We start from the raw sequence: 13,651 nt of genomic DNA, 5'->3' as shown, positions 1-13,651 counted from the left end.
GCAACTGTCCCTTAACATAGACAAATGTAATGTATTGCGAATTCATAGAAAGAAGGATCCTTTATTGTATGATTATATGATAGCGGAACAAACACTGGTAGCAGTTACTTCTGTAAAATATCTGGGAGTATGCGTGCGGAACGATTTGAAGTGGAATGATCATATAAAATTAATTGTTGGTAAGGCGGGTACCAGGTTGAGATTCATTGGGAGAGTGCTTAGAAAATGTAGTCCATCAACAAAGGAGGTGGCTTACAAAACACTCGTTCGACCTATACTTGAGTATTGCTCATCAGTGTGGGATCCGTACCAGATCGGGTTGACGGAGGAGATAGAGAAGATCCAAAGAAGAGCGGCGCGTTTCGTCACAGGGTTATTTGGTAACCGTGATAGCGTTACGGAGATGTTTAATAAACTCAAGTGGCAGACTCTGCAAGAGAGGCGCTCTGCATCGCGGTGTAGCTTGCTCGCCAGGTTTCGAGAGGGTGCGTTTCTGGATGAGGTATCGAGTATATTGCTTCCCCCTACTTATACCTCCTGAGGAGATCACGAATGTAAAATTAGAGAGATTAGAGCGCGCACGGAGGCTTTCCGACAGTCGTTCTTCCCGCGAACCATACGCGACTGGAACAGGAAAGGGAGGTAATGACAGTGGCACGTAAAGTGCCCTCCGCCACACACCGTTGGGTGGCTTGCGGAGTATGAATGTAGATGATGTAGATGTAGATGTGGGTTTTAAGGGAGAGGGTAAGGAGTCATTCCAATCCCGGGAGCGGAAAGACTTACCTTAGGGGGAAAAAAGGACGGGTATACACTCGCACACACACACATATCCATCCACAAATATCCAGACACAAGCAGACCCTCTATTAATATATATATATAATAATCGAACAATTGACTTTTTGTTAAGGACCAAGTTTGTTGCAAACTACAGTTTGTGTGCCTTCAGTATTGGTACGTTGCATTTTATTTTTCTTATGCTGTGAGGAAAACTGTTCATGACACCAATTTAGTCACAACAAGAATTCATGCTTTAATTCCAGTACTGCAAGTAGTAATTATCTCACATTACATACCTTTCATGCCAATTCATACTCTTTGTGTTAGCTGTTGGGCTGGCTCCTCCCAGCACAGTTATTCCAAAATCGAGGTATCATATGATACTGCCTTACACTGTACACCTCCATACAATGTCAGTGTACAGGAGGGGGGGGGGGGGGGGGGCAATTTTGTAATACCCAAACAACTAGCTCTCAATATCATACCATATCGTTATTAACTTCTGTGAATGTTTTCTTTTCATCATTAGTAATAAGAAATTTGAACCTTGGCACACAAGATGGCAAGATAGGTTTTTAAAATTATCTCTGTAACAAAAGAGCAATGTCAGCAGAATATTCAATTTTTTTAAGAAATTTTATTTCAATTTCACTTGAGAGTACTTGTTTTACATCTCTCACAAAAAGGACATGTAATTTTTTCTCACATGTCAACAATGTGTGTAGTAAATGCTATGTGAGATAAAAATACAAGAAAATATATATTAAGAGTTATCACAGATGCAACAATATTTTTATTTTTTTATTCATTCACAAGCATGACTTTTGTCTACAATCATAAGAAGAGGCAGTAATTTCTGCAAGACATCTACAAGTATGTATGTGCGAATTATCAAGGTTTAGTGGATGGACAGTATGATCAGCAGCCACAGAGAATTAGAGGTAAATTAATGATGTCAGTGTAACTTAATACTGACTCCTATTAAAAATATATATGTGTAATAATCGAACAATTGACTTTTTGTGAAGCACCAAACTTGCTGCAAAATACAGCTTGTGTGATTTCAGTAGTGGTACATTGGATTGTGTTTTTCTTACGCTGTGAGGAAGACTGTTCATGGCACCAATTTAGTTACAACAAGAATTCATGCTTTAATTCCAATACTGCAAGTAGTAATTATCTCCCATTACATAAATTTCATGCTGATTTATACTCTTTGTGTTAGCTGTTGGGCTGCCTTCCAGCACGGTTATTCCAAAATCGACTAACAGACGTCACACAGAGCTTTTCATTAGCAACTGTCAACATGGACCCGCAATTTCAAATTCACAGCATCATGACAAATTATCACACATTACAAAATCCCGTTTTGCAATGGGGAATGTAGCCACAGCGGGAAAAGCCACAGTCTATGACAAAGATTGCACTGAAAGTAGCCGTGATCGAACAAGAAACATTACAACTCAATGCACTTATTCAGCTTGCACTATGCGACTTCACTACCAATTGTTTCCAAAGTGTAATCTCAAACTGATTTGTAGTTAAATAACTCTGTATGTTTCTTCCCACCAACTCCCATCATAGCCTCTCAGAATTCCCAGAGTTTCTCAGTCTTTCCACACTTTCCCAGTAAATTCAATTTCCCTGAGAATTCTCAGCTTTCCAGACACGTTGCCAATCTTATGTTGTTTTCTCTTATGGCAAAAAGACAGCTGCTGTCAGCCTGCTACGCTTGATCTGTAAGGGAAGCACTAAACAACACAAATATGGTGAAAATGCCAGAGCCCTATTTTCTTTACTTAACTGCATCACTGTTTTTAGCCATTTCAATATCCTAATTTTGTTAGTGTGTTTACTCACATCCAGGTGGAAAATGAACAGGAAGCGGCATGAATCAATGGTCCTACATGAATGAAGTTCCACCACATTACAAATCTCATACTCTACAGAGCGATTAAAATAATTTTGTGATTGATGTTTCAGTGAGTTGAGTCAATCATAGTTCTTTCTCAGATGCCATATCTTTGTCGTGTTGTCAGTTTTGCAGGCACATGCACAGTTGGGTTAGGTATGAAAGGCTGCAAATGGCTGAGATGGGACAGCCACATGAGAATTTTGTCTCGTGTCGCATCCTTCTACAAAATATTGTTATGTACTCGTAAATGTTTTGTTGATTTGGAATAGGCTTTTGAAAGAGTGAAGTGTAGTGTCGTCCAGAAGAAATTAAAATATGCTGGTGTAGACAGGACAGACAGAAGATTGATAATGGACTATATAAAGCACAAAAAGTGAAAAGAAAGGATTTCCGATGAGGAAGCAGATCATAAAAATGTTGTTTGTCATCAACACTTTTTAATATTTATGCTGTAAATTAACATATCTCAATATTTATGCTGTAAATTGACAGACAAAGCGTCAGAAAAGCATGAATCATAATAGCGCGAGGAGAAAAGGTTAAGCCAATTAAAATGCAGACAATTGAGCAGTACTGGCTTAATCAGACAAAGAACTATGCTGTATGATGGAGAGGAGCTTAAAAGTGGCAGGGGCTGGGGGGGGGGGGGGGGGGGAAGAGTACGAAATGTGGGAAATACCAAAGTGACGAGAATCACCAAGTATGAAGGTTCCATCAAAATATCAAAAAGAATGACTCTGCAAAAATGTTTTTACTACTTAAGAAGTTTGATGACGGAAAATGGAATCTGTGTAGAGGGAATATAAAGCAGAATATCTATGAGTAAATGAGCTCTTGAGAAGGTTTGTTGATATTAAATAAAATCCTGATAAGAATTAACAGACAGATTTGCGAAGAGGCTATAGTATTTTATGGCAGGAAATCACACTTTAAAAAGAAAGAGGCACAATACTTGGGTTATTCTGTATGTGGTTGTGGACAAAAGTGAATAGGGTGGAATGCAGTAACAGAATGACAAATGAAGACCTACTTCTAAGAATAGGAGGAAAGAAACCTAGAGGAATGTGGAAAATATCTCAGCTGGGAATTCTGTGAATAAATTGGTGGTGATGAAGAAGTGCTGTATGACACGTTGTACAGAAGAGAAGGCAACAGAAGAAAAAGACTCAGAATGCCGGATGATGCTAAAAATGTACAAAGGTAGCAGCAAATTATGGAAAATGCACAGGAGAGACAAAAGTGGAAAACATACAGTTGATACCCATTGTAAGACAGATACACCACATGAAATGAAAATATGGCAAAGCTGCTCTCAGTTCTGTAATGACATTATTTCAATATTTTACTTTGTGTCTAACAAACTGTTCACCATTATTTTGGAAATCACACATTGTCTTCCACATGCAATCTTTATTGACCAACTACAATGAAACTTTTTTTCAATTTGGACCATCAATCTTACCACTGGTTCACTGAAGCGAACCGTGCCATACCCTCAATTATTTGTTGTACATACTCTTTGTCTTCGATATAATTTTTGCCCTCTATATCTCCCTCTAGTGCCCATGCCCTATCATCCCGTCCCTTATTCTAGTAAGTGTTTTCCTTTCCTCGCCAATTCTGCAGAAGACTACCTTATTTCTCATCTTGTCAGTCAGCATCCTCCCGTAACAACACATCTCAAATGCTTCAATTCTCTTCTCTTCTGATTTACACACAGCATAAAACTCAGAACAATTCCAAGCTCCACATGTAGATTCTCAGAAATGTCTTCCACAAATTCTGTCCAGTGTTTAATTTTAACAGGCGTCTTTTAGCTAGGAATGCTCTCTTTGCTTCTCCTAGTCTGGTTTTTGTATCCTCAACACTTTGCCTATCATGTGTTTTTCTTCTGTTGTAGCGGAACTCTTTCACTCCGTGTACTACGTGGTCCTCAATTTTTATGTTGTTTGTCATTAATCTCTTTAATTAAATTAACTATTGGATGGCCGTTCTTGTCTCACACATGTAACATCAATAAATTTTCATAGCAATAACTCATCAGGTTTCAAGACAGACACACTTCATCCCCGCCCCCTCCCCCCCCCCCTCTCCCTTCAACAAAAGAGCTTCAAGCTCTGGCTCCGAGGGACCATTCAGTGAGGGCCGGCTGCCGTGTCATTCTCCATTAGAGTCACTCGGATAAGGTACAGAGGGACACGGGGTCAGCACACTGCGCTCCCGGCAGTTGTCAGCTTCCCAAATCTCAGAGTTGTAACTTCTTATTCGAGAAGCTCCTCAATTGGCATCACGAGGCTGAGAACACCTCTTTACATTCCTCTCACTGAGGACAAATCCCTGGCAATACTGGGAATTAAACCTTGGTCCTCTGCACAGCTGTCAGACATTACATCCTCTCAGCTCTGGAGATTGACCTCCACACAAGAGTCATTAATAACTTGAAGCATGACACTATGAGTGAGCATCACTTTGCACTAAAATTAGTAAAAAGGAATCCGAGCCTGAATATTCAGTTCTGATCTATACAACATGTGTGTCCAGATACAGACTAAAGTATCAGGAGCAGGGAGGGGGGATGTTGCAGCCTATCCAAAGCACAGAACGCGATAAACTGAGAGGATGTCAGAAGTATTTGGCACTCGGCACACGGCGAGATGTGGGGCAATGCCCACGGTAGCAAGCTCGTTTCATGGAATTATTTCCCCGAGGATCAATAAAGCTAACTCCACAGCTGCGGTGACGGCAAGCGGCTCGTGTGTGCTCACCTGGAGAGTGGAGCGCGGCCCACTGCCGAAGAGTGTGTAGCCCGTCTGCTGTAGCTCCTGGCCTTCACGGCCACGGAACAGGTCTGCCCCGTTGAAGTGCCAGCTGATGGTCGCATTGGGGATGCTGTGCGCCAGACACGTCAGGTTGACGGCGTGCTGCTCCCAGCCCCACACCTCCTTCTGTGGGGTGTCTGCGAACGACGGTTTGAACTCCACCATCAGATGGCCGTTCTTCTTGACCTCACCACCCTTTGAGCAGGAACAGAGAATGGTGTACTGTTCAGTCATTTCTTTACTTCAACGTATGCTACAGTCACGAGTATAAACAAAACCAGAATTGATCAAAGTGCGAGGTGTCTTGAGAAATCAGCCCTTAACATACTATGCAGAAAAATGGAAATGACAACTGAACTAAACATCAGAAAATACATAAATTTTTCATATCCCTCTTAACGTTGTATAAGTGGGATAATAAATACAGAAAGGTAAACCCGTGATTAGGCTTCTGTCCTGATGCAGGCAGAGTGCAGCCTTTCATTCAACAGGGCACCCTGGCAGGCTTTTGCCCCTGGGAAAGACAGGAGGCCGAGCAGACCTGGGGTCGTCCTGGAATGAGGAAAAATCCAAGGGCCTTCCAAGGACAGAGTTTAGAGCTCCACCTACTAGACTACAGTGGCCACTTGCAAGGGAGGCCCTGCTTAGCACATGAACAACCAGAGAAAAGCAAAAGAAGACATAAAAGAGATAACAAAGTTTACAGATGGCTTCTGCAATCCTGGTTGATTGGAAGAAGGCAGTGTGTCAAAGATAGGCAGTGTGGTGGACATAAGGAAACATGATCGGAAATGTGTGCCACCACTGCTCAGTGAACTGGAGTCTCCGATGAAACCCATTCAAAAAAAAACTGTCATTGAAGTACCACAATAAGATATGCAGGACTACATTACATAAAGACTTGATAATGAAAGGATTTGATCCATGTTTGTGAATGATAACAACATGTTGCAGCAAGTGGGTTTCAAGTTCACCCGTAAAAGTAAGGGGTTATTGGGATCTGTACAAATTAGAAGATCTGAATTTCAACTACCTGGCTTACCTCGAGTGGATCGTACTGTCTCTAGTGCAGACAGTTAGGAAATGTAATGTGGAAATGAATCATTGTGATTTTACTCAAATTTAAACAGCAACACACTTGTTAAATGTATCAATTTACAGCACTGTAGGCCAAGAACAATAGTTACAAATGTGTCTATTACAATTAGTGCTTACTATCCACGACATCATGGTAGTGTTATGGAATCTACAATGAATATGCCAGAATATAAAGATGTCAGAAACCATGTTATATGAGGAACAAATGGAAGCAAAAATGGCAAAACAACAATAGAAACATTTTTTACAATAAAGCAGATAACTGATATTCTGAGTTTAACGGATATACTGATTTAGCATTTACTGACTCTGTAAAAGCATTTCGTAAGGTTAATTTTACTCACATAATCAGTTTCAATTGTTACAAATCACTGTCCAGTGTGAGTGGGAATAGAGATAAATATTTTAATCAGGAACACTACTACATAGCTGCGTAATGAATTAAGAATTAATATGAGAATATATGGCATTGCAAATAAACAGCACACAGACAGACAATGATGTGTTCAGAAATAATTTTTGAAAAGTGATACAGGATGCCTCTCTCTTTCTCTGGAAATAAAATTTGGACAGTCTACTACAACAAGAGTGAAGTCAGACAAGGATACAGCATTTTAACTGCCCTTTTTAATATACATTTATACACACAAAATATATATATATATATATATATATATATATATAACAGAGGGAAACATTCCACGTGGAAAAAATATATCTAAAAAGAAAGATGATGAGACTTACCAAACAAAAGCGCTGGCAGGTCGATAGACACACAAACAAACACAAATATACACACAAAATTCAAGCTTTCGCAACAAACTGTTGCCTCATCAGGAAAGAGGGAAGGAGAGGGAAAGACGAAAGGATGTGTGTTAAAACCCACATCCTTTCGTCTTTCCCTCTCCTTCCCTCTTTCCTGATGAGGCAACAGTTTGTTGCGAAAGCTTGAATTTTGTGTGTATATTTGTGTTTGTTTGTGTGTCTATCGACCTGCCAGCGCTTTTGTTTGGTAAGTCTCATCATCTTTCTTTTTAGATATATATATATATATATATATATATATATATATATATATATATATATATATATATATATATACTAAGATGGTAAAAAAAAACACACACACACACACAATATAATTGAGAAAATGCAAACCCACAGTAACTTCACTCCCACAGTAACTTCACTTATCCAGCCTAAAACCATATTGAATATTCTTTCTTTATCTTCTGTCACTAGGACAATGTATATGTATTCCAGTATGTTTCAGAATGAAAGTCTACAGCCAACTTTAAACATATAGTGCATTTCCCTTCCTTTTCCGTGTTTCTACGAATCAGTTCCAGCTAAAGGAAACCCCACTGAACAGTACAAAACAGATAAAAATAGTGTACTCACTAAGAAGTGAACTTACCTTATTAGTTGCTATGCACTCATACAAACCGTCATCAGATCGCAGGACATTAGAAATTATAAGTTTGCCAATTCTCGTCCTGCCATCTGGGCTATCGACACCGTCAACTGTGATCCTGTCCTCGGTCGGTTGGATGCCATTAATGTAGCGGTTAGGATTACTCAGCTTCCTAACACAAAGAGAGCAAAAACATAACATGAGTGCAGGAAATTAGCTCAGTTAAAGAAAAAGACAATAAGGTAAATTCCCATCCTCCTCAAGGGAATTAATTGTCACGTAATAATTGTTGGCTGTAATTACATATTTTAGTACGTTTAATCATTAGGTCGAATGTGAGTGCAAATGAGGTAACATACTTGCATTCGCAAGACACCAAGTTCAAATTTATCAGGCATCTGGTTGAATAACTGTTTACTTGCACAGTGTCAATAAATGAATTTGCTACTGCCTCTCAAAAGTAAGATATCTAATAAGAGCTCTGTAAGCCATGTGTGTGTTTCTTGATTTCTTCCAGTATATTAATGCATTTAACAATGGAAGTAAAGGGATAAATGCATTTTTAAAAAAGGCAGAACTCAGAAAATGTATAATACAAGTACCTTTATTGCACAACTTGACTAAAAGAAGGGGTAAACTGATAGGTCATGCACCGAAGCATCAAGCTGTCGTCTATTACATATTGGTGGGGAGTGCGAGCATTAAAAATTGTGGAGGAAGACCAAGATTTGGCTGCAGTAACGACATTCTAGGTTCAGGCGAATGCAGGTTGTAGTAACTGTTGGAAACTTGCACAGTCTAGACAAAACAGACAACTGCATCAAGTCAATCTTCAGACTGAAGTTCACAGCACATATGCCACACAAGACACACCAAAGAAGGATGTTATGACAATAAAACATGATGTCCACATTCACGGTCTATAAGAGCATAAACCCTGCAAAAACTACACCAAAATGGTATCCAAAATGGAGAAATAAAGTCCCGTTCACAGAGTACTGAAACCTTGGTAAAAAGCAATTCCCAAAGGTCAAACAATATCAATGCAGAGATTGAAGAACAATCAGCATTAGGATACCGTATTTACTGCCAACTAGCTCTGCAGATGATGAAGAAATTGATGAAATGTATGACGAGATAAAAGAAATTATTCAGGTAGTGAAGGGAGACGAAAATTTGATAGTCATGGGTGACTGGAATTCGTCAGTAAGAAAAGGGAGGGAAGGAAACATAGTAGGTGAATATGGATTGGGGGGAAGAAATGAAAGAGGAAGCCGCCTTGTAGAATTTTGCACAGAGCATATCTTAATCATAGCTAACACTTGGTTCAAGAATCATAAAAGAAGGTTGTATACCTGGAAGAATCCTGGAGATACTAAAAGGTATCAGATAGATTATATAATGGTAAGACAGAGATTTAGGAACCAGGTTTTAAATTGTAAGACATTTCCAGGGGCAGATGTGGATTCTGACCACAATCTATTGGTTATGAACTGCAGATTGAAACTGAAGAAACTGCAAAAAGGTGGGAATTTAAGGAGATGGGACCTGGATAAACTGAAAGAACCAGATGTTGTAGAGAGTTTCAGGGAGAGCATAAGGGAACAATTGACAGGAATGGGGGAAAGAAATACAGTAGAAGAAGAATGGGTAGCTCTGAGGGATGAAGTAGTGAAAGCAGCAGACGATCAAGTGGGTAAAAAGACGAGGGCTAATAGAAATCTTTGGGTAACAGAAGAAATATTGAATTTAATTGATGAAAGGAGAAAATATAAAAATGCAGTGAATGAAGCAGGCAAAAAGGAATACAAACGTCTCAAAAATGAGATCGACAGGAAGTGCAAAATGGCTAAGCAGGGATGGCTAGAGGACAAATTTAAGGATGTAGAGGCTTGTCTCACTAGGGGTAAGATAGATACTGCCTACAGGACAATTAAAGAGACCTTTGGAGAGAAGAGAACCACTTGTATGAATATCAAGAGCTCAGATGGCAGCTCAGTTCTAAGCAAAGAAGGGAAGGCAGAAAGGTGGAAGGGGTATATAGAGGGCGATGTACTTGAGGACAATATTATGGAAATGGTAGAGGATGTAGATGAAGATGAAATGGGAGATACGATACTGCGTGAAGAGTTTGACTGAGCACTGAAAGACCTGAGTCGAAACAAGGCCCCGGGAATAGACAACATTCCATTAGAACTACTGACGGCCTTGGGAGAGCCAGTCCTGACAAAACTCTACCATCTGGTGAGCAAGATGTATGAGACAGGTGAAATACCCTCAGACTTCAAGAAGAATATAATAATTCCAATCCCAAAGAAAGCAGCTGTTGACAGATGTGAAAATTACCGAACTATCAGTTTAATAAGTCACAGCTGCAAAATACTAACGCGAATTCTTTACAGACGAATGGAAAAACTGGTAGAAGCCGACCTCGGGGAAGATCAGTTTGGATTCTGTAGAAATGTTGGAACACGTGAGGCAATACTAACCTTACGACTTATCTTAGAAGAAAGATTAAGAAAAGGCAAACCTACGTTTCTAGCATTTGTAGACTTAGAGAAAGCTTTTGACAATGTTGACTGGAATACTCTCTTTCACATTCTAAAGGTGGCAGGGGTAAAATACAGGGAGCGAAAGGCTATTTACAATTTGTACAGTAACCAGATGGCAGTTATAAAGAGTTGAGAGACATCAAAGGGAAGCAGTGGTTGGGAAGGGAGTGAGACAGGGTTGTAGCCTCTCCCCGATGTTTTTCAATCTGTATATTGAGCAAGCAGTAAAGGAAACAAAAGAAAAATTTGGAGTAGGTATTAAAATCCATGGAGAAGAAATAAAAACTTTGAGGTTCGCCGATGACATTGTAATTCTGTCAGAGACAGCAAAGGACTTGGAAGAGCAGCTGAACGGAATGGACAGTGTCTTGAAAGGAGGATATAAGATGAACATCAACAAAAGCAAAACGAGGATAATGGAATGTAGTCAAATTAAATCAGGTGATGCTGAGGGAATTAGATTAGGAAATGAGACACTTAAAGTAGTAAAGGAGTTTTGCTATTTAGGGAGTAAAATAACTGATGATGGTCGAAGTAGAGAGGATATAAAATGTAGACTGGCAATGGCAAGGAAATCGTTTCTGAAGAAGAGAAATCTGTTAACATCGAGTATAGATTTAAGTATCAGGAAGTCGTTTCTGAAAGTATTTGTATGGAGTGTAGCCATGTATGGAAGTGAAACATGGATGATAACTAGTATGGACAAGAAGAGAATAGAAGCTTTCAAAATGTGGTGCTACAGAAGAATGCTGAAGATAAGGTGGGTAGATCACATAACTAATGAGGAGGTATTGAATAGGATTGGGGAGAAGAGAAGTTTGTGGCACAACTTGACTAGAAGAAGGGATCGGTTGGTAGGACATGTTTTGAGGCATCAAGGGATCACAAATTTAGCATTTGAGGGCAGCGTGGAGGGTAAAAATCGTAGAGGGAGACCAAGAGATGAATACACTAAGCAGATTCAGAAGGATGTAGGTTGCAGTAGGTACTGGGAGATGAAGAAGCTTGCACAGGATAGAGTAGCATGGAGAGCTGCATCAAACCAGTCTCAGGACTGAAGACCACAACAACAACATTTACTCGAATCTAAACCGCACTTTTTTTCCGGTTTTTGTAATTCAAAAAACCGCCTGCGGCTTAGAATCGAGTGCAAAGTAAACGGAAGTTCTGAAAAATGTTGGTAGGTGCCGCCACAACTAACGTCTGCCGTCGAATATATGTACCGCTACACAGGCATGCTTTGCAGGCACAAATATAAATACTGGCGCCAAATCCTCTGAGTCAGTAAATGAATTTAAAAAAAAGGTAGAAGACGAGCTTTTTTCTCCGCCCCGAGTTTCAACCACTGCATTTTCATACATTATCCAATGAAGTAAATACAAATTCCGTATTGTTCATCTTCGAATGTAGCAGCATTTCAATGTACAGCGAAAATCCGACTGGCAAGACTGTTTGGGATGTTTGTCTGTCAATATGGCTAACTCTATGTTCTGAATATTTTCCTACCTGTGACAAGAGGTAGTTCCTAATAGGAACTTTTATGAATTGTGAATCACATGCCGTATTCTCTTCACCATAAGAATAATACGGATGTAAACATTTTGCCATGTATTCTTTCGTGTTTGCAGTTATCTCATTTAAATCCTGTCTGCCTAATAAACTACGAAACTAACAGTGAGACAACAGCAAACGCGGAAGAATATACATATCATGTCATGTTTATATTTGTATTATTCTTATGCCGAATAGTGATACAGTGAGAAATGAAGCACGGCAACTCACTAGATTTTTAAATCTAAGATGACTCTAATTTCTGTGCAGAATGTAATGTACTAAAGAGGCATCTGCAAAGATTTTCAAACGGAGAAAAATTTTCGATAAACTCTAGTTTAGAACATCTTCTAACATATGCAGTCCATTATTTGGTTCTTGTTTATCATTATCAAAGAACGCAGCAGTGTAAGTTACAACAAATAGCAGTCTCTTGCCACTGTTTCGCTAATGAGATGATTCCTCTCTTTTCTTTTAATTGTAAGCCGCGGTAGTACGCACAAAAGCAAGTCACGGCAACAGGCCGTAAACACTCATTATCAGAATGCGACAAACAATGCATGACACAGTACAATACTGCATTTTCAGCTTAGAGTGACGTAAAAACCTATACCAAAAAGAACGGTACTAATCAGATCAATGAAAAATAAGCAATAACTTCAAACCAGAAGAAGCACGTGAAAAAGGAAGGGTAGCCGTATAAATATGGACGGAGCGCCAGACGTATAGCAATGCCTACCTGGTAAAGCTTAACTGCTAAGATTACGACTCGAACCAAACTACTGTAGGTGTATTCATTTGACCTAAATTGTGTCTCATATTACAATGGACCAACTTTGTGTCGATTTGGAGGTGCGGTCTAAAACTTCTCTCTCCCCTTGAATGTCGAGTCTCCAATTTCAGGTGCGGTTTAGATTCGGGAAATTTTTTTTCCTTGATTTCGAGTCTCATTCTTCAGGTGCGGCTTAGATTCGAGTAAATACGGTAGATGGCTACTCACCATAAAGAGGCGGCACTGAGCAGAGACACGCACATTTGAAAGTAGACTGTTGGTTGTTTTTTAGCTACTGGACAAAGTCCCTCAACAAATTATAACCACGCACAAACTTCCAGACTTGTGGCCACTGTCACCCATGGGTGCTGTGGCTCCACTGGGGTGAGTAGCGGTCTCGACTGAAGAGTGTAGTGAAGGAACAGAAGAGGTGTGGCGTGAGGGGCACAAGATGCTACAGGCTACCTGTGGGAGTGTGGTATTCCACCCAAGCATCTTCTGTACCCCACAACCCAAACCAATCAAGATTACTACTTACCCCAGTCAGACCACAGCAATACCAATCTGTATTATTAAAATGCTATGCCAGAATACAGAGGCAACAAAACTTCCGCTTTTCAATATTTTGACAATTACAGGCTGAATTTAAAATACCATCATAATCTACTCCTTAAGAGTTATAATCTAATGTCAAAAGTTTAACACAAAAATACAAGTATTACTGTTAGAAACAGCATATTTTTCTTA

General features: G+C 39.6%; 1 protein-coding gene across 4 annotated transcripts in view; it reads right to left on the bottom strand.

Moving 5' to 3' along the window:
- The window catches only part of LOC126210322 (fasciclin-2), a 998,930-nt gene that overhangs the window by 122,090 nt on the left and 863,189 nt on the right, over positions 1-13,651 (bottom strand). For all 4 annotated transcript variants that reach the window (XM_049939521.1, XM_049939522.1, XM_049939523.1 and 1 more), the window contains exons 8-9: positions 8,033-8,201; positions 5,464-5,712 (exon numbers count right to left, since the gene is read on the bottom strand). In XM_049939521.1, coding sequence (XP_049795478.1) covers positions 5,464-5,712; positions 8,033-8,201 — 418 coding nt within the window. The remainder of the gene's footprint in view (positions 1-5,463; positions 5,713-8,032; positions 8,202-13,651) is intronic.

The sequence above is a fragment of the Schistocerca nitens genome, chromosome 10 (assembly GCF_023898315.1).
Source record: "Schistocerca nitens isolate TAMUIC-IGC-003100 chromosome 10, iqSchNite1.1, whole genome shotgun sequence".
Classification (NCBI taxonomy): domain Eukaryota; kingdom Metazoa; phylum Arthropoda; class Insecta; order Orthoptera; family Acrididae; genus Schistocerca; species Schistocerca nitens.
Note: the sequence above shows the minus strand (reverse complement) of the source record. Positions and strands in the feature narration are given on the sequence as shown.